At 51.1% G+C, this 21,241-nt stretch overlaps 1 protein-coding gene across 4 annotated transcripts in view; it reads left to right on the forward strand.

Annotated features, from left to right (window-relative positions):
- ASIC2 (acid sensing ion channel subunit 2) overlaps positions 1 to 21,241 on the forward strand; it is a 1,130,491-nt gene that overhangs the window by 1,014,387 nt on the left and 94,863 nt on the right. For all 4 annotated transcript variants that reach the window (XM_070061074.1, XM_051824639.2, XM_070061073.1 and 1 more), the window contains exon 3: positions 13,056 to 13,183. In XM_070061074.1, the coding sequence (XP_069917175.1) occupies positions 13,056 to 13,183 (128 nt within the window). The remainder of the gene's footprint in view (positions 1 to 13,055; positions 13,184 to 21,241) is intronic.

A 21,241-nucleotide genomic window follows, 5' to 3' on the forward strand; every position in this document is an offset into this window, starting at 1 on the left:
GTATCTCTCCCCACAAAGAGACCAGGCAGGCAGTGGACCTGGGCAGAACAGGCCCCACAGAGGGCATGGACAGCACGCTGTACAGAAACTGGGGAGCTGGCGTGGGGTGCTGCTGGCTGAGGCTGAGACTCTCGGCCAGGCTCCCCCACCCTTCCCACCTCCACACAGGTACAGGGACTCCCCTTCTGGGGAAACGGAAAAGCCCAAGGGGGAAGACCCCCAGATGATGACAGCAGACCTCAAACTAAATGGCCTGGTGAGGGTGCCCTAGAGTGAGTCCCTTGCTAAGCCCCGCCCACACAAGGAAGGGCTGAGCAGCCAGAGCCAGCTACTTCAGAGAAACCACCAACAGGAAAGGAACCAAAGCCAGACAACAAAGAAACTTGGAGAAAATCGGGGCCGGCAACATGGTTCACTTGGTTAATTCTCCACCTGCGGCACTGGCATCCCATATGGGCACCAGGTTCTAGTCCCAGCTGCTCCTCTTCCAGTTCAGCTTGGGCCCCTGCACCCGCACGGTGGACTAGGAGGAGGCACCTAACTCCTGGCTTCAGATCGGCACAGCTCCGGCAGTAGTGGCCATTTGGGGAGTGAACCAATGGAGGGAAGACCTTTCTCTCTGTATCACTCTCTCTCACTGTCTATAACTCTACCTGTCAGATAGCTAGATAGCTAAGAAGGGAGGGAGGGAGGGAGGGACTTGGAGAAAATCGAGATGATGGACCATAGCACAAGCTATAGAGCCAAACTGCCTGGGCTCACATCCCGGCTATACCACCTAGCCTGTGTGTGGTATAGCCGCTGTGTGACCTTGGGCAACTTACTCAACCTCTGAGCACTGGTTTCATCCCCTCTAAAGTGGGAATAATAATATTGTCTATGCTATAGGGTTGTTGGTTGGTGGATTGAAAGGAGTTAATATTTATGATGTGCTTAGAAAAGTATCTTGATAATATTAGGCATTATGTAAGTGTTTAATAAGAAATAAATGCAGAAGCAGAAGGAAACATCAAAATGTTTTAATTAAAATTCTCAATAGAGATAAGAGATGATACGGCATCCATACACACAAGCACAAGATGCTACTAAAAAGGGAAAATTCAGAGAAAAAGAAAATATCAGAACTTAAAAATATTGCATGCATCAAAAAAAACAAAAACAAAACAGACCAAGACACAGCCCTGCAAGAGTCAAGCTGACTGACATAAAGGGAGAATATTGAATGTTTCCAGAGGGTGGGGCTGGCATCGGGTGTAGAGGGTGAAGCCACTGGCTGTGTTGTGTCCAATATCAGAACACTGGCTTGCATCCCACGTACTCTGCTTCTGATCCAACTCCCTGCTGATGCACCTGGGAGAGCGGCAGGGTATGCACTGCCCCCCCTTTGGGAGACCAAGATGTGGTTCCTGGCTCCCAGCTCCCGCTTAGCCCAGCCCAGGTCATTGCAGCCATTTGAGGAGTGAACTAGCAGATAGAAGATCAAGCTTGCTTTCTCTCTGTAACTACCTTTCAAGTAAATAATTAAAAAAAAGAGTTTCCAGAGAGAGGAAACAAGTCACATACCTAGAATCCAGAATCCAGATGACTCGGGATTTCCCAACAGGTGTGGTCAGAGCCCCAGGGAATGGCACGATGCCTACAACTGTCCATCTTCCTTTCCTAAGACAGAATTCCATTCCAGCAAGCTACAGGTGATGTGGAAGGGTAGAATTTGCTTCCAAAACACAATGTGTCTCCAGGTAAACTTTTTCAGGAAGCTAACAGAAGATGAGAAAGTCAGTCAAGAAAGACGATTGTGTGAGATTGCGACATGGGGGGCTCTGGCCTAAGAATTCCTAGAGGAGGAAGAAGAGAAGAACCAGGATGACAGCCAAGCAGGGGCCCAGAGAGCAGCCATCAGACTGGAGCGGGAGACGGTGACTCCTGCAGGCCTGGCCCCAGTGGCCCTGGCCACTGTCCCAAGAGGTGTCCTATGGCCCTGGGTTGCTGGTGACAGGGCCCTGGCAGGCCAAACAAGCCGGCAAGGTGAAGCAGTATAACCACAGTAGTTTCACCAGGAAGATACCAAGCATGCTCTAAGTGGCAAGGCAGGGGTGCAGACAACACTTCCAGAGCCGTGGTTATGTGGAAGCGGGTGCTGATCTCAAAGCACCATCTACCCTCACCTGCAGGAATTGTGGCAGGAGACTTCCCCCTTAAGCCTGCATCCTCGTCTTCCAGGGAAGGAATTCAGGAGACGATATCTAAAATGTCCTCGAACCAAGAAAGACCCATCGAGCAGTGTGTATGCATGGAACTACGAGAGCAGATCCTGGAAGAAGCAGCTCAGATGGTTGTGAGCCTCTGCCTGTGAGATTGGGCCTCTCGAGGCACACAGAGGTGGAGCAGGAAACTGATGTTTTCCATTAGAAGCCTTGCAGTACCATTTGGCTTTGTAAATTATGTACATATATTGCTTTGATAAAAAATAAAAATTAAAAATAATCATAAATTTTGAGCATAGCTGGAAGGCCTGAGCAGCTATCAAGGGTAACACATTTCCTACCGCCCCTCACCCCCATCAGAAATGGAACATGGCAAGAGTGGATGCGGATGGTTGCTATGGTTTCCCTAACATCTCTGCTCCCAGGAAATACTCTTGTCACGGTGCCAGGTCCTAAGGACCTCCCCAGAACAAGAGGAGCAGGCTCTGGCCTGAATTCTAAGAGTCAAGAGTGCAGGGACATGCAGAGCTAGCCAAGCCACCTTGCTCGCCCTCACTGTGGGATCTCTGTGCCGCATGACAGGGGCTGGTCTCCACAGGTGCTCATGGACCCTGGAGGGAGGATGCCATGAATCAGAAGCACCACTAGAGGCAGGTATCTCTTCAGCAGGCAGAAGCAACCTGGGAAGCCTGCTTAGTGCACAAGCTAAGCGCTACGCAGACAATATGAGATCTGGTTAAAACCAGCAGCCAGCCGGGCAACCATCCGAGGAGAGCAGCTTGGAAGCATGTGAAACAGAGCCAGTGTCAGAGCTGTAAAAATCTTCCTCTGTAATTAATCTCCACCCAGCACCTACAGTGTGCCAGGCACTCCAGTGATACAGATGTGGGGCCCAGTTCAGGTTTTCCAAAGAGTTTCCGATCTAAGCAGCATCCTGAGTGCTCCTTGTACAGGGTGGATGGGAGCACATTCACCCCACAGCTTTCTTGCCAGGAGCCTGAGCTGTGCCAGGCATTTGCAGCCTGGTCAGAGAAGACCTCGAGGGCTATGACAGCTAGAAAAGCTAGAGAGAGCAAAGGAGGGAGGGTGGATCTGGAAGAAGAGATCTCGAGGGAGGTTTTAGAAAGGAGGTGGCCTTTGGTCCTCGTCCCAGGCAGGTGTGCCAGGTTTCTGGGTAGTGAGTGGGAGTTAGGGGAGGATGTGGCACCATGGAGAGCTGAAGTCCCAAGCAGAGGGAGACAAATGAGCAACAAAGGCCAGCAGCAGTGCCAGGCGGGCGGGAGCTCCTGGCCCTGCGGCTGAAACCTGGGGCTGGAGAGGCAGATGGAGGCCGGCTCACATGGGCCTGTGGGAAGCCCTAGCTTCCACCTGGGAGTCCCGGACTGGCAGCCTGACAACACCCGCAAGCTGGCTGGACCCACAGAGTCTTGGGCACCAGCCTGAGGCTGCTCTGCCACAGGACCCCCAGGTGACGCGTGTGCAGGGTCGAGTCTAAGAAGCTCCGTCTGGACCACTGTTTGGAAGCCTGGGGATGTCATCTTCACATCAGAGTAGTGCTCAGACCTCCCGGTGCAGGAAAGCTGTGGTGCTTTTTACATCCACTGATGGAGAAAGTTCCAGGACAAGACCTTGCTGTGACTCCAGGGCTGCTCCGGAGGACCCTGAATTCTGTATCTCTTCGCCGTATGCACACCACGTGACCCACTCGCCTAACTTCCACCTGCGTGTGTAAACAGACACGTTACAAGCAGAAGCGTGATCATCACGCACCTGCCCCGTCATCTCCGAGACGTGGCACTTCCTGACACCTTTCCAAGGCTGCTGTCTCCCATCTGCCTGTCACCCGCCCAGGCGCAGCAGCCTTCTTATCCTGGGATTTCTCATCTCTGAACCTGGATGCACCAGGAAACTCAGTACTTAAAGAATCTCTGGGACAAATCTTCCACTCCACATGGAGTGCCTGCACCATCATCTGTTTTGCAAATATCTTGTCCTTTAAAAAAAGATTTACTTATTTATTTATTGGAAAGGCAGAGTGACAGCGAGGGAGAGAGCCAGAGATCGAGATGGATCATCCATTCATTGGTTCACTCCCCAACTGGCCACAACAGCTGGGGCTGGCCAAGGCTGAAGCCAGGATCTTGGAACTCATCCAGGTCTCCACTTGGGTGTCAGGGTCCAAGCACGTGGGCCATCTTCCCCTGGCTTCCCAGATGCATGCATTAGCAGGGAGCTGGATTGAAAGTGGAGCAGCCAGGACTTGAGCTGGCACTCATGTGGGATGCCAGTGTTGCAAACGGCATCTTAAACCCACTGTGCCATAACACTGGCTCCTGTTTTGCAAGTATTCTGTTTAGCAGGAACCTAAATGTAGCCCTACTTCCTGTTGCATAAGCAAGACCTAACATGAACTATATTCTTCTCCATTGTGGGCGTATCACCCCACCGGGTAGGTACAAGGGGCTTCCCTGGACTTTGTCCTCTAAGCCTCATGATGTAACAGGTTAACCCTTAACAGTGCAATAAGCAGGTCTCTGGGACACTGAGTCCGGCTGATAGCAGTTCCTGAGTTACAGGCCTTTCCTGCGGGGACACAGTGCTGATTTTCCTTCCTCCTGTGGCTTCGCTCAGCTCTAAATGGCACTTGCGAGCTATCAGGCATGAGCTTGCCCAACTGTGAGCTGGGTTTGGTTTTCTCACCAAGGGCAGCCACCTCCCTGGGGAGGGGCAGAGGAGGACGAGGCACACAGGGTCCGGCTGTAGACAGGCAGCACCCTGTGTGTTCTGTGCCTGGAGAACCATCAGTCTCTCTGACTTGATGTGAGTTCCAAATAGCTGCTTGTTAAATACATCTGTTTTGCAGATTAAAATAAGATGTGGTGCATGGCCCTCAGCTCATGGAAATGTAGAAATTAAAGTAATCCTAGAGATCAGCCCTGACTTGCTTTTTTTTTTTTTTTTTCATTTGACAGGTAGAGTTAGACAGTGAGAGAGACAGAGAGAAAGGTCTTCCTTCCGTTGGTTCATCCTCCCCTAAATGGCCGCTATGGCCGGTGCTGCGCCAATCCGAAGCCAGGATCAGGTGCCTCCTCCTGGTCTCCCATGCGGGTGCAAGGGCCTAAGCACTTGGGCCATCCTCCACTGCCTTCCCGGACCACAGCAGAGAGCTGGACTGGAAGAGGAGCAGCTGGGACTAGAACCGGGTGCCCATATGGGATGCTGGCACTGCAGGTGGAAGATTAACCAAGTGAGCCATGGCGCCAGCCCTCTTTTGTTTTTAAGACATTTATTTTACCTACTTGAAAGGCAAAGTTATAGAGAGACGGAGGAATGAGGAACAAGATCCTCAAGCTGCTCATTCACTTCCCAAATGGCCAAAACAGCCAGGACTGGGCCAGGCAGAAGCCTGGAGCTCCTCCCAGGTCTCCTAGGTAGGAGTGGGGCCCAACCTCTTGGACCATCTTCCACTGCTTTCCAGGCACATTAGCAGGGAGCTGGATCCAAAGTGGAGCAGCTGGGACTTAAAGCAGCACCCATAGGGGATGCCAGCATGCCAGAGGCAACTTAACCACTAGGCCACAACACCAGCCCTCTCCCCCAATCACTTATCTTTGAACAAAGAAGAAACTAAGATTTAGAGAAGCAGAATAACTGGCCTGAGACCATACAGGTCTTCAATGTGGAGCTAGGAGTCAAACCGGAGTCAAACATAGGCCTACCCTGATGTACTTCCCTGCCTCTCTTCCCCGGCCTTGGGCCTCCCTGCATGTCCCTGGGGACCAAGATGGTGCCTGTAGTTGACTCCGACTGCATTTGGCAAGCTCCTCACTAGAGTGGCTGGTCCCGACCCCTGTCCTTGGCACACTTGTGAGCTTTCCCCTGAACTCTGGGATGAGAGAGCAAGGACAGCGGAACCCCCTGCAGAGCAGTCTTCCCCTGCCCTGCCCCGCCCCGCCCACCGGGAACTTGCTCCCTTCCTCCCTCTCCCTGTCCCTCTCTCCCTCTGCCTTAATGGAGAGACAGAGTTAGAACCCAGGGGGAAAACAGTGTAAGTACCAGATGCTGGGGCACCCAGTGGAGGGGAAGCTGCTAGGAGGTGGGGACAGCAAGACTGGGCTGAGGCTAACCAAACAAAAGCCGAGAAGAAGGGCCAGGCCAGCTGGAGGGACCCGCGTGAGCCAAGAGGAGTGTACAACAGCAGCTGACACAGCTGGACTCTGTAGAGAGTCAGAAATCCTGACGTGTGATGATGGTGGTAACACTGCAAATGACTGGGTTCTGCTTAAGTGCTAGCAATCAGCCAGGCTAACTAGGCTGTCTCGTTTAAGCCTCACAAGGTCCCACAGAAAAGGACCCATTATTCTGTTCATACCCATCTGGTAAGTGAGAAGTGCGAGGCTCCCAGAGATCACATAACTTGCTAGAGGTCACCCTGCCCACCCCCGGAGCTCCGGCATTTAACCGGCTGTCCCCAGCTCTCTGGGTCTGCTCTTCATGCATAAGAGGCCTGCATTTCTGCCTGTCTCAGTGTGACTGGCTCCTCTGGGAAAGGGGTGCTCTAACCCTGGGCGATCCCTGCCAGGGTGCATAGTGGGAAGGAGGTGGAGCTAAGACCAGAGATAAAATCTGCAGGCAGGTGGTCTTCAAGCAGTGTCAGAGGCTGAAAACGACTCTCTTCAGGGAGTGAGGTCTCCATACCTCAGGGAGCTCAAACACAATGAACGGTGCCACAGGGGAGACTCTCCCCAGAGGTCAAGTGAGGGCCTGTGGGACCTGCCAACTGGGAGGTGCCCATAAAGACTCACGGAAGGTGGCCGGCGCTGTGGCGCTGGCACCCCGGGTTCTAGTCCTGGTTGGGGTGCCGGTTCTGTCCCAGTTGCTCCTCTTCCAGTCCAGCTCTCTGCTGTGGCCCGGGAGTTCAGTGGAGGATGGCCCAAGTGCTTGGGCCCTGCACCCGCATGGGAGACCAGGAGGAAGCTCCTGGCTCCTGGCTCCTGGCTCCTGGCTTCGGATCGGCGCAGCACGCCAGCCGTAGCAGACATTTGGGGAGTGAACCAATAGAAGGAAGACCTTTCTATCTCTCTCTCTCACTAACTCTGCCTGTCAAGAAAAAAAAAAAGATTCACGGAAGACTGTTCAGAAAGGTGTAAGCAAGGCCATTGGTGTGGTGCAGCCACCCTGGCCTGGGAGCCGGGAGAGCCATCACCACCCCCAGGGGAAGCAGGAAGGAGGCATGCTCAGAGCCCAGAGACAGCAATATGGACAGACCCCCCCCAACCCCACCCCTGAGGCGGGGTCTCCCACAGGGACCCCACCAACAGAATGGAGAGACTCCGCAGCATGGCCTGCACCTCTTCTCCCGTGACTGACCCCAGTCAGAACCCAGAGATCAGGGGAGCCGTGATGAAGCAGACTTCCCAGGCAGAGAGCATGGTGGAGAGGAATGGGGGGGGGGGGGTGTGGACAGAAGTCATCTTGCCCAGGACCCCTCTGCACCGTGAGACACCCCGCACAGGGCTGACCTTCCCCCTACCCGCTCAGTCAGGGCCCCCACACTAGCCACAGGTAGGGAGTCAGTTTTGTCCGAAACAAGAGCCCTCTGATCAGCACATCCCCTGCCGGAGCCTAGCAAATCCCCCAGGCTTTCAGAGATGCCTTCCTTCCTACTTCTCTCCAGTGTTGATTTCCTCCACCTGTGTCCTGTAATTCCTGAAGATTAAAGGTTTAAGCTGCTTTTGTTGCGGGGCACTTTCCCTGCCCCACCATGGTCTGCCCATCGCTCCTGTCTCCCCCCCACACCCTTTCTGCACATGCAGCAAAGGCCTCCCCAGGTAGAGCACACCTTGCGCCCGCCCTGGCCACACGCCTGAGATGTGCCAGGAGAAGCTAGCTGCTGCTGGCTGAACTCTGCAGCGCCTCGCTCCTCTCGACTGCGCTTTCATGTTAAGCCGTCTGGGTTTCAGCATGGTCTCAATTAACAGCGGCTCCAAACACTACGCTTGTAGTAGCTTTCCATCCTTGCTCGCTCACTCGCTCTCTGGAGCTTTGAATCCCGATGCTGGCAAAGTATAAACAAATCCTTCACCGCACCAGGCGCCTGCCTTCCTTGAAGGAGTTCCGTGCTGGAGCCTTCGGCAATGAGAGTAATGTGCAGGTCTGAACAATTCTGCCAGCACGAGGGTGGATTCGAATCAGGACAGTCACACAGGGCCCCGTGCTCAGAAGGGCCACACACCTGGTTTAATGCTGTCATGGCCATCTTGAAATGCTCCTGTTTCTTAAGAACATCATGTTCATTTTCATAAATTATTAACAATCTGTTGTTTAACAACAGGTTTTTTCCACCATGGGCACCACATTTGCATTTTACACTGGGACCCACAAATTACATAGGGGGGTCCCAGTGAAGGGGAATGTTGTGCATATAGCCCCACCTGCACGTCAGCAGGGCAGGACCTCCGAGACGTGGGGACTGGTGACTCGCAGCCAGGCAGTGGGCAGGAAACACTAGGCACAGCCTCCCGACCTGTCCCTCGCCCCCCCCCCATCACCACCCTTACTTGCTTTATTCAGCAACTATTTTTTTAAATACTTATTTATTTGAAAGTCAAAGTTACAGAGAGAAGGAGAGGCAGAGAGAGAGAGAGAGGCCTTCCATCTGCTGGTTCACTCTCCAATTGTCTGTAATGGCCGGAGCTGCACTGATCCAAAGTGAGGAGCCAGGAGCCTCTTCCTGGTCTCCTACGTGGGTGCAGGGGCCCAGGTCTTGGACCATCTTCCACTGCTTTCCCAGGCCATAGCAGAGAGCTGGATCGGAAGAGGAGCAGCTGGGACTCGAACTGGCGCCCACATGGGATGCTGGCACTGCAGGCGACGGCTTTACCCACTATGCCATAGAGCCAGTCCCAACTGTTTATTAAGCTCTGCTCCATCACTGTACCAGAGGCTTGGGGGATATCACAAGAAGCAGATCCTCCCATTCTTCAGCCCCATTCAGACCCTCCAGAGCTATGAACCAGGGCATATACTACATAAAACACACTCCCTATAAGCTAGAAAGAATGCTGACTTTGTGGCTGGCATTGTGACACAGCAAGCTGAGTTGCCACTTGCAACACTGGCATACCATATCAGAGCACCAGTCCTCACCCCAGCTACTCTGCTCACTGCTAGTGCACCTAGGAAGGCAGCACATGATGGTTTAAGTGCTTGGGCCCCTGCCACCCACACAGGAGACCCGTATGGAGTTCTGGCTCCTGGCTTCAGCCTGGCCCAGGCCTGGCTGTTGCAGCCACTTGCCCCTCTCCTTACCCCCGCCTTTAAAATAAATCTTCAAAAAAGTACCTCCCACTGATTCACTCCCTAAAGACCTGCAATGTCCAGGGACTGGGCCAGGGCTAGAGTCAGAAGCCAGGAACTCAATCCAGGTCTCTACATGAATGGCAGGAGCCCAGCTACTTGCACCCTCACCTCTGCTTCCTGGGGTCTGCATCAGCAGGAAGCTGGAGCCAGGAGCCAGAGCCAGACTCCAGAACCAGGCCCTCTGATGTGGGATACCTGCTTGGCCATAGGTGGTTTCAACATGTTTAACTTGGGCAGTTGAAACAGGGAGAGGCGACCAGCCCTGCTGTTCTGCCCATTACTCAAATTATTCCCAAAACAAGGGCTGAATATCTGGTTTCTCCCTATGAACCACAGGTCGGCTGCTCTGAATCTGTCTTACTGGGCGTAAGGTTTCTGAAGCTCCATCATGTCACAGGCACACAGCGCCAGCCAGTGTGGGGAAAAACAAGTTTGGCGCCTTTCCTGATCCCTCCCACAGCCCTCTGAATGCATCCCCATTTCTCCCAGCCCAGGCAGCCTGTAGTCCCCATATCACCCCCATGCTCTCTCCTTTCCCCCACCCAAGCCTGTTCTTGGGGATCCTCACCCCCAACAACCCCTGGCATGGGCAGACTTTAGAAAACATGGCTCCTGGGCCGGCGCTGTGGCTCACTTGGTTAATCCTCCACCTACGGTGCCGGCATCCCATATGGGCGCAGGGTCCTAGTCCTGGTTGCTCCTCTTCCAGTCCAGCTCTCCACTGTGGCCCGGGAGTGCTTGAGTCCCTGCACCCACATGGGAGACCAGGAAGAAGCACCTGGCTTCTGGCTTCAGATCGGCACAACACTGGCCATAGTGGCTATTTGGGGAGTGAACCAACGGAAGGAAGACTTTTCTCTCTTTCTCTCACTGTCTATAACTCTACCTGTCAACAGAAAAAAGAAAAGAAAACACAGCTGCTGAAGGCCGATCACTCTACCCTGCCCCATCCCCACCGCACCCCCGCCCTGACAATCCTCCCTCCCCTGAAAGGCTCCTCCAGAATCGGAGGCCTTCTCCAAGGTTCCACCTGTGGCCCGGGACACAGGCTAGGCAAGGAGGCACCGGAATGAATAGGTCACAGTCTATTCTCTGGAGAATTCACCGTGTATGGGAGAGAGCCACAGCAAACCACAGGCGTACAGGGTGACCTGGGTGGAGGAATTGCAGCACAGGGGCAGACATTGTAGCACAGCATCCAATATCCAAGCACTTAGGATCAAGTCCTGCCTCCACTTCCCATCCAGATTCCTACTCATGCCCACAGCGAGAGGTAGCAGATCATGGCCCAAGTATTCCCATGTGGGAGACCCAGATGTAGTTCCTGGCTTCAGCCTGGCCCAACCTCAGCTGTTGGGGGCATCTGGGGAGTAAACCAGTGACTGGAAGACGTGTGTGTGTGTGTGTATGTGTCTGTCTGTCTGTCTGTCTGTCTTTTCCCCCATCTCTGTCACTCTGCCTTTCGAAGGAAGGGAGGGAGTGAGAGAGGGATTGCAGAGCCACTGACACTGCTGGAGGGAAGGGGGTCGAGCATGGGTTGGCTGGGAGCCTATCCCACTCTAGGAAACCTTATCTGCAGGGATTCCTCACCTAGGGTCTCTTCCTGAAACCCTGTATCACCCACTGGACTCCTTGTCTAGAATGGAAACCCTGCCTGTCCTTCCCTGGGGCACAGGCTACCCACTGCACCTGTCTTGCCAGGCACCCCTGGCCGTGGAAACCTCACGTAGCTCCAGAGCCCTGTCTGAGCCAGCGACCCCTACATGTTCCATAACTGGCCCCGCCCTTGCTTCCCACCCTTTCTCTTGTGCCCCAGGCTTAGTGTGTCCCCAGACCCTCCCCCAGCTGTGGCCCCAGGGCTGACACGTCCTCCCTCCTTGACCCTGGGCCCCATCATCCCGCCTGGCTCGGCTCTCCTGTTTCCCGCATTTACCCAGCCTCTCCTGCTTCTCTTTTAAAGCATTCTTTTAGAACACACCTTGATCTGGACTCCAGATTGGCCTTGCCCATTAATAAATGAGTGAGGTTCGACTCACAAATCTCCCACTCATTCATTCCTTAGATTTCCCCTGGGTGCCTGCTAGGCCTGGCCCTGTGCAGGGGCTCAGAGAGCCAGAGAGAGAGAGAAGGGCAAGAACCTGGCCCCAGGGTGCTACAGAGAGACTGTCAGGGTGTGGCTGAGGCTCCAGCAGGCAGATGTGGAAGAGACAACAGCAGGAGCAGGAGCTGCTGTGGCTGGGACTGGGAGGCAGAATCTGCAGTGATAAGAAGGGAGATAGGGAGACAAGACAGGCAGGCATTCCAGACAGGAGCCGGTGCGCATGCACCTAGGAACAGGGGCCAGGAATGCACCCATGCAGTGCCTTGAAGCAGAGTGTTGAAAAGCAAGGCTGCAATAGAGCCTGGGTTGCTGATATGCAAGGGAGAGAGCCACACGGGGCTTGCATTTCGGAAAGCTCCTTCTATAGCCGTTCGGAGAGGGTAAGACAGAGGGAAATTTGGTAAAAACCAATGCAATCCCCCAAGTGCCATTTCCACCATGAGCCAGGCTTTGCCACCTCCCACTGCCAGAGGCCATTTCTATTCCGAAAGGAACAAAGGAGGGAAACTCTTGGTTGCAAGGAGTGGGTGCCTTGGTATGCAGCAAGCCCTGTGTGGTACTCCCACTGTGCTGCGTCGTGTTTTCCTCCGCCCGATGCCCTTCCTTCCACTCCTGACTGAGCAGAGAAGTTGGCAGATAAAGGAGCATGACTCGCTTCATAATCCCACTCCACAGATCTGCCAGCTGAGGCAGACGGTGGGCCTGGCTGGCTCAAATTCATTTCCCACTGCTGCTCTAACAGACGACCACAATTAGAGTGGCTGAAAACACATTCATCATCTGGCAATTCTAGAGGCCCAAGGTCTGAAATGGGATTCCCTAGACTTTTCTTTTTTCTTTTGACGCCTTCCCTCCCTAGACCGGGGCGTCTGCAGGGCTGTGTCCCTTTTGGGGGCTGTAGGAGAAAAATCCATGCCCTTGCCTGTCCAGCGTCTGGAAGCTGCCTGCATCCCTTGGCTCACGGCTCTTCCTCCATCTTCAAAGCCAGCAGCACGGCACATTCCCATCCTCTCTCTGCCTCTGGTCCTCCTGCCTCCCCCAGTAAGGAGCTCTGTAATGACACGGCTCCCACCGGTGTGATCCAGGATCGTTGCTCCACCCCAAGCATCTGCAGTGTCCCTTGCTGTGTAAGGTGACATCCTTACAGCTCCCAGAGGCAGGGAGGGAGGCGTCTTTGGGGACCTCCACCTGTGCAGCACGTGGCCTTTGAACATCCCTCTGTGCTCTCCAAGCCCAGGGCTCCGTGCACGTCTGTGCAGCTGACCCTCAGCTCTGTCCCCACTGTGTGTGGCTGACCCCCGGCTCTGTCCTCCATGTGTGACTGACCCCCAGCTCTGTCCCCCCATGTGTGGCTGACCCCCGGCTCTGTCCCCACTGTGTTCTTTCAGAGGAGACGACGTTTGAAGCAGGAGTGAAAGTTCAGATCCACAGTCAGTCTGAGCCGCCTTTCATCCAAGAGCTGGGCTTCGGGGTGGCTCCAGGGTTCCAGACCTTCGTGGCCACACAGGAGCAGAGGGTAAGTGTGCTGGGCTCAGCCTACCCCGACCACCTGCAGAGATACGAGGAGGAAAAAATGAGATCCCCTTTGCTGGCAGGCTCTGAATCCTCCTGGGAGGCTGGGATGGAGCTGGGCTCAGAGAAAGAGGATGGGTAACCTCCTGTACCACCTTTGTTTCTGAAAACTGGCTGGGAGGGAAAAACCAGCTCATTTTCTTCTTCACTGAATTGGTTGAAGATTTTTTTTTATTTCGAGAACATTCTGTCACAGTAGACTTTCTATGCATGTTGATGAAATAACTTTGTGTTTCATGCCAGTGGATGCTAAGGGAAACTGCTAAGCAGGGTTTAACAGCTTCATTGCTTATGTTACTGTGATCCGAAGGAGCCTAGAGAAGAAGGGGGATGACAGCATGGCGCCCAGCCACAGAGTTTAAGTGGCCTGAACCCGCATGCACGGGCGCCTGCCTGCTCTCTCTGAGGTCACCCTGGAGATGGGCACGACCATGAAGCCAGGACTGCCACATCCATGCTGCTGGCTGGTGGTGGAGGCGGAGTGGCACCACATCGTGTCTGAAGTGGGTTTCCCATCTTGAGAGGGAGACCTGTGCAAGCTCTGAGTAGACGGGAGGTCTCAAGGCAAGACTGCCGAGAGGCATGCCCACTGTCTCTTGCCCTTATCTCCAGCTGTTCGTGTCTGGTTGGCCTCGAGTTAAAGCCAGAGAGACCAGGACCCTGTGAAGAGTCCTAAGCCAGGCCGTGGAAGACAGTTGCTGTGGGAGGCTTCGGGCAGTAAATCAGGCGCCAGCACCAGGGCGTGAGCTGGGAAGTCAGGAACCGTGACAGTGCAGTTGGGAACCATGTACATGTGGAAGGTGGGGGCTCAGCTGGGCTTTCACGTTTGGCTCAAACACCATCGTACACCTTGTACTGATCACAGCTGTTTGTTCAGGTTGCAAAATGACATTCCACATTCAAAGCTGTTTATGGACGTGTAAGTGAACTATCCTTGTATTTGTTAACCCCTGGGAGAGCACTGACAGTGTAGGCTTCCCTGACTGTGCCCTGTTCACAATGCCTGGGCAGTTGGCAATGGCCAAGCTCAGCTTCTGCTACAGCATGCAAGAGAAAGTTAGCCTGGCCTGGACCAGATATTGGGGCAGGTGATGGACACATAAGTGGGGTGCCTTGGAGGTACATTTTGGGAACCAAATGGTACAACCAGAAAATGTGTCCTTGAGAAAAAAGAAAGAAGAGGCACAAGGCAGGTTGGGGGTCAGGAAGAATGGGAATGTGGATTACCCAGTTAAAGGCACACAGATGGCCAGGCACACTAGGTGAGCCTGGAGCCCAAGCTATCAGCTTAGTTGGGTTATCAAAGGCAAGCGATGCTGGACAGCAGTTGAAGTGCTAAGGGCAGATTCCTATCAGCAACAGACTGCTGTGGCAGGAAGGGGGCTGGCAGGGACTTGAGCGAAGTCAGGGAAATGGAGATCACTCAAAAAAATCAGAACAGCGTTCTGTGTTTGCTAGCCGGTGCTCATGGAAGTCTGGCTCCCGTACTCACACAGAGACTGGGAGACAGGGTCAAGCTTCATGGTTTGTTCACACACGTCTTCATAGGCAAAGCCAAGGACTCATCAAGAGGAGGGCTCGGGGGAGTCCAGCTGGAGTGTGGTCCAGGAGAGTCATTGCCAGCCTCCCTTCAAAGGGCCATGCAGGGGTTAGACTGCTAACTTGGGAGATGAATTCTTCGACTAGGTTAGCTACCCAAGGCAAATCTGACTCTGCGGTGTGCTGAATGTCCCTACTACCATGCTCATGAGTGACTCCCTTGTGTTGATAGCTCCCTGGTGCCTACATTGCTGTTACTGAGCAGAGTAAGGGCAAAACATTCTTTGAAGCCCAAAGTGTGACTTCCTCCCTGTCCGGCCAGTAGAGGTTGGAAAAGAGGTGGTGCTCCCTGGGCCAATACTTTTCAGCAGCCTGAGCAATGTGGTTACTCCTCCCCCAAGCCCTACCCACCCCCTACAAGTGATAGGGAAAGAATTTTTGGACCGGGTGAGAATTGGCAGTGATGGCTTCTAAGAAGCCTGAAGCCTCTGTTTGGACAATATGAAGAGAGGGGCTCCCCGTGGTGAGTAGGATGAGGAGACAGAAGTATTAGCTTCACAGGGCAAATTCATTGTTTGCTTTGAAGTGTGTTCTCAGAAAATCAGCCCCATTCATACCAGTCCTCCTATGATTATTATGACTAATAAGATATTTGTTAAACATTTTACAGTCTTCAAAGCATTTCCGCATCATCTCACTTCATCATTTCATTCATATTAATAGAGAAATACAAAAACACATCCCAGAGCTAAACCTAATAATACGTTATGTTTACATGTATATAAAAGAGCACATTCATAGGAAATAAGACTTGACAGGAATAAGCCAAAATACCCACTGTGGGGGGAATTATGAATGATTTATCTTTTTCTGAGCTTTCCATATCTTTTATAGCAAAGCTGTGTTTTGCTTATTCACACAGCACTTATTTGTTGAGGACCTACTGTGAGTGAAGCCACGGGAACAAGGTAATGAGCAAAACAGACCCAGTCGCTGTCCCCCACAGAGTCTATAGACTACCAATTTCTATAACAGAAAAGAACGTGAAGTCACATATAATTTGGAGGTTGACACCCATTTGTATGTTCTCATTCTGCTCTTGTGCTAATCTACCCAGTGACCATGGTCCTCAACCACTGTTTTTCATTGGTTGTAAGAAGCAGTTATTTTTTTCACATTTTCACGTCTGAAATCAGGACTTGTTTTACAGTCAATCACATCTTACAATTACGATGGAGAGTGGTTTTCTTTCTTGGTGGTGCATTAAATCACAGTGCCTCCCATAGCCTGGGGCACATCCATGAAATAAGCGCCGTGTCACTCTCAGTCCAAGATTCTGCTGTCTCAGCTCAAAACTCAAGGAAAGCTTGCAAGAAGGCCAAGGGTGAGAGATGCTGGGGAGCGGGAAGCCCTCTCCTGGAAGGCTGGCACAACTCATGCTAGGAAACTTGACTCTGCAGCCAGGGCCCTAACAGGAGTGGGGACTTGGGGAATTGTGCCGTGAATGGGAACGTTCTTTACATGGTAAAATCATGCCACCCATGCATCACACACACACACACACACACACACACACACACACTTCTGTTTATTTTCTTTTATTCTATAATCTAGAAGAACACACACAGGCTGTCACCCAGGGCAGACATTGCAGTGTTTTAAATCGGCATTTGCCCTAAACCCAATTAGGCCAAGGTGCATCCCTGCCTTCCTGGATAACCTGAAAAATGCCCCTTATGCAGCCAGCTCACAGGTGCTACAGAAGCCCCTGCAGAGTCCCAGGGCCACCACCCCAAGACTGGCAGTGTGATCACATGCTGAGAGCAGAACTGGAACCCTACAGGGGTAGAAGAATAACAACAGTTGCTAATAACTGAGTGCTTGCTACCTGCCAATCGCTAGGCAGCAGAGACACCTTGACGTACACTGTCTCATTTGATTCCTCACAACAGCCTTGCAAGGGAGGTATAGCTAGCTCTACTTTCCAGATGACAGAACTTCATGGCTAAGTAACTTGTTCAAGGTCCCATCGCTAAGGGAGCAGAAGGGCTGAGCTTTGTGCCTAAATCTGTCAGGGTCCCAAGCCCATGTTCTTTCTGCTGTACCACACTGCATCATTGGAACTCAGGCAAAGCCTCTGGGGAGATGATGCTGGGAGCTAATCCAAGGAGGGATTGGCTGGTGAGTACTTTCTTACCCCAAAGAAACATGTCTGCCCATCCTGTGGAGAACAAACCAGACCGACGGCCTGGATTCTAGTTCTGATTTTGCCATGGTACTTTGGCTAGGTTGTGCCTGCCTTGGGCCTTGGTTTTCCCATCTGTAGAATAGGATTTGATTCAATAACAGGGGAGTCCATGCCTGCATTCTCTCATGGACACAGGGATCATCTGAAAGTTTGGCCAGCAGTGGTTTTGCACCCACTTGCTGCTCTCACTGCTGTTGGTTCCCACCTTCATGCCTGCTCTGGGAGGCTGGCCCCGGGCCCCAGTTGTAAGGAGCCTTAGATAGATAGCAGCCTTAGAGTTCTCAAAGAGAATCTCTGGCTACTTTCCTTGGTAGTGCCTCTTCCTCAGCCCACATAGTGGCCACATCTTACCCAAATTGAAACCTTTCCGTCCCAGGGCTTCCTGTAATGTGCACAAATCCAAACCCGTTAGGGTGGTTCCCAAGGCCCCATGCAGCTTGGTCCCTGGCCACCTTCAAGCCTCGGCATCTGCCCGTGGTTGACCATGTACCGGGCACTCCAGGCCCTGACGCCTGCCTCTGTGCCACTGCAGCCACTGTCCCTCTGCCCACTGTACCTTCCTTGTCTCAGCTATCTGACAAAGACCTATTCATACCTCCAGGACATTGCTCAGTGGTCATGCCTCTAGGGAACACCTTGCTTGTCCCTTCCTGTCACCCTCCAAGGAGCAGTCAATTGTTCCACATAACACATTATACCTTCATTTATTCCTTCTTTCAGCAAACAATCATTGAGTACCGGATATGCTGGGAAAGTGTACAAAAGCAAGGCCTGACCCTGGCTGTGGAGACTCACAGAATCAAGGGGGTTTGGGCACTTTTTGTCACACCCTAGGAGATGTGAAACTCCCCGTGGGCCACTGCTCCTGACACACACCTCGCAAGGACGGCCCTCCTTCACCTCCATCAGCCTTGTCTCACCCTTCCCGGGGACAAGGATTGTGTCTTTTAGATTCTGCACCCTGGTGCCTTGCTTATACATGCGCTCACTAGATGTACATTGTTGAAAGAATGAATGGACATTAGCCGCGGCTCACTAGGCTAATCCTCCGCCTTGCAGCGCCGGCACACCGGGTTCTAGTCCCGGTCGGGGCACCGGATTCTGTCCCGGTTGCCCCCCTTCCAGGCCAGCTCTCTGCTGTGGCCAGGGAGTGCAGTGGAGGATGGCCCAAGTACTTGGGCCCTGCACCCCATGGGAGACTAGGATAAGTACCTGGCTCCTGCCATCGGATCAGCGCGGTGTGCCAGCTGCAGCGCGCTGGCCGTGGCGGCCATTGGATGGTGAACCAACAGCAAAAGGAAGACCTTTCTCTCTCTCTCTCTCTCACTGTCCACTCTGCCTGTCAAAAAAAAAAAATGAATGGACAGCCCAATGCTACACCCTAAACTCCCATAAAAATCTGCACCCAGGGTCCTCCTTCTCCCTGATGCTGTTGAGCTAAGCTGTTGTAGATGATAACATCTTATCATTTCTGGCTGCCAGCTTAGACACCCTAACCCAAGCAAAAGCTGGTGAACAGGGTCAGGGCCAGAGATGGCGGATCTGGAAGCCAGATCTGTGTAGGTGAGAGTGGATGAACAGATGAGAGAAGCAGGGCAGAACTCTGGAATTTTGGAGGACTAAATGGGTGAGAGGATACCTGTGCATGTGCAAATCTGGGTTGTGCACCTGGTGCAAGCACAAAACCAAAGTGTCTGGCACTGACTTCCCGATCTTCATTGATAGACCCTTTGTCCCTGATTTCCAGTGAATTTTTTTCTTTTTTTGGAAATAACTATTTTGTTTTTATTTATTTTTTTAAAGTAGCCATTTTCCCCCCAAGAAACCTTTTATTTAATGAGTACAAATGTCATAAGTACAACTTTAGGAATATAGTGATTCTTCCCACCATACCCTCCCTCCCACCTCTACTCCCAACCAACCTCCCCCTCCATCTCCCATTCCCAGTCCCATTCGCCAATAAGAAAAAAAGTGTTCCTCAAAAGTCAAAACAAAGACTGTTTAAGTCATTGCTTCTCAAAGTGTGAATTTCACTTCTACAGATTGCCTTTTAGGTGCTCTGTTAGTTATCACAGGTCAGGGAGAACATGTGGTATTTGTCCCTTCGGGACTGGCTTATTTCACTAAGTATCATGTTTTCCAGATTCATCCATTTTGTTGCAAATGACTGGATTTCATTTTTTACCACCGTATAGTATTTCATAGAGTATATATCCCATACTTTCTTTATCCAGTCTTCAGTTGACAGGCATTTAGGTTGATTCCACGTCTTAGCTATTGTGAATTGAGCTGTAAAAACATGGGGGTGCAGATAACTATTTTGTTTGCTGATTTCATATCCCTTGGATAAATTCCCAGGAGTGGGATGGGTGGGTCATATGGTAGGTCTATATTCAGATTTCTGAGATATCCCCAAACTGACTTCCATAGTGGTTTTACCAGTTTGCATTCCCACCAACAGTGGGTTAGGGTACCTTTTTCTCCCCATCCTTGCCAGCATTTGTTGTTTGTTGATTTCTGTATGAAAGCCATTCTAACTGGGGTGAGGTGGAACCTCATTATAGTTTTCATTTGCATTCCCCTGACAGCCAGTGATCCTGAACATTTTTTCATATGTCTATTGGCTATTTGGATTTCCTCTTTTGAAGAATGTCTGTTTAAGTCCTTTTCCCATTTCTTTACTGGGTTGCTTGTTTTGTTGTTTTTCTTATCTCTTTATATATTCAGGTTATTAAGCCATTATCAGTTGCATTATTTACAAGTACTTTCTCCCATTCTGTTGGTTGTCTCTTCACTTTGCTGAGTGTTTTTTTGCAGTACAGAAGCTTTTCAATTTGATGTAATCCCATTTGTGAATTTTCGTTTTGACTGCCTGTGACTCTGGGATCATTTCTAAGAACTCTTTCCCAATGCCAATATCCTGGAGGGTTTCCCCAATGTCCCTTATCAATTTGATGGTATCAGGTCATAGATTTAGGTCTTTAATCTATCTTTGATGGATTTCTGTATAAGGTGTAAGGTAGGGGTCCTGCTTCATACTTCTGTATGTGGAAATCCAGTTTTCCCAGCACCGTTTGTTGAAGACTGTCATTGCTCCAGGGATTGGTTTTAGCTTCTTGGTCAAATATAAGTTAGTTGTAGATGCTTGGATTGATTTCTGGTATTCTGTTCCATTGGTCTATCCATCTGTTTTTGTAGCAGTCGTATTTGATTATAACTGCCTTGTAGTATGTCTTGAAATCTGGCATTATTTTTGTTATATAAGATTGCTTTAGCTATTCAAGGTCTCCTGTCCCTCCATATGAATTTCAGCATCATTTTTTTCTATATCTGAGAAGAATGTCTTTGGTATTTTGATTGGTATCGCATTCAATCTGTAAATTGCTTTGGAAGTATGGACAATTTGATGATATTGATTCTTCCAATCCATGAACATGGAAGATTTTCCCATTTTTTTATATCTGTTTCCTTAATGTTTTCCAGTTCTCATCATAGAGATCTTTGACATCCTTGGTTAAATTTACTCCAAAGTATTTGATTTTTTTTTTTTGTAGCTTTTGTGAATGGGATTGATCTTAGAGGTTCTTTCTCAGTTGTGGCAGTGTCTGGGTACATAAAGGTTGTTGAATTTTTTTGTGTTGACTTTATATCCTGCTACTTTACCAAACTTCTATAAGTTCCAATGCTCTCTTACTGGAGTCTGTTGGATCCCTTATGTATAGAATCATGTCATCTGCAAATATGGATAGTTTGAATTACCCTTTCGCAATTTGAACCCCTTTGATTTCTTTTTCTTGCCTAATGGGTCTGGCCAATAGTTCCAGGACTATGTTGAATAGCAATTGTGAGAGTCAGTGTCCCTGTCTGGGACTGGATCTCAGTGGAAATGCTTCTAATTTTTCCTCATTCAATAGGATGCTGGCCATGGGTTTTTCGTAAATTGCCTTGATCGTGTTGAGGAATGTTCCTTCTATACCCAATTTGCTTAGAGTTTTCATCATGAAAGGGTGTTGTGTTTTATCAAATGCTTTCTCTGCATCTATTGAGATAATCATATGGTTTTTCTTCTTCAGTTTGTTAATGTAGTGTATCACATTGATTGATTTACAAACATTGAACCATCCCTGCATACCAGGGATAAATCCCACTTGGTCCCAGTGAATGATATTTCTGATGTGTTGTTGGATTCAATTGGCCAAAATTTTATTGAGGATT

Source organism: Oryctolagus cuniculus, chromosome 17, assembly GCF_964237555.1.
Source record: "Oryctolagus cuniculus chromosome 17, mOryCun1.1, whole genome shotgun sequence".
Taxonomy (NCBI): Eukaryota; Metazoa; Chordata; class Mammalia; order Lagomorpha; family Leporidae; genus Oryctolagus; species Oryctolagus cuniculus.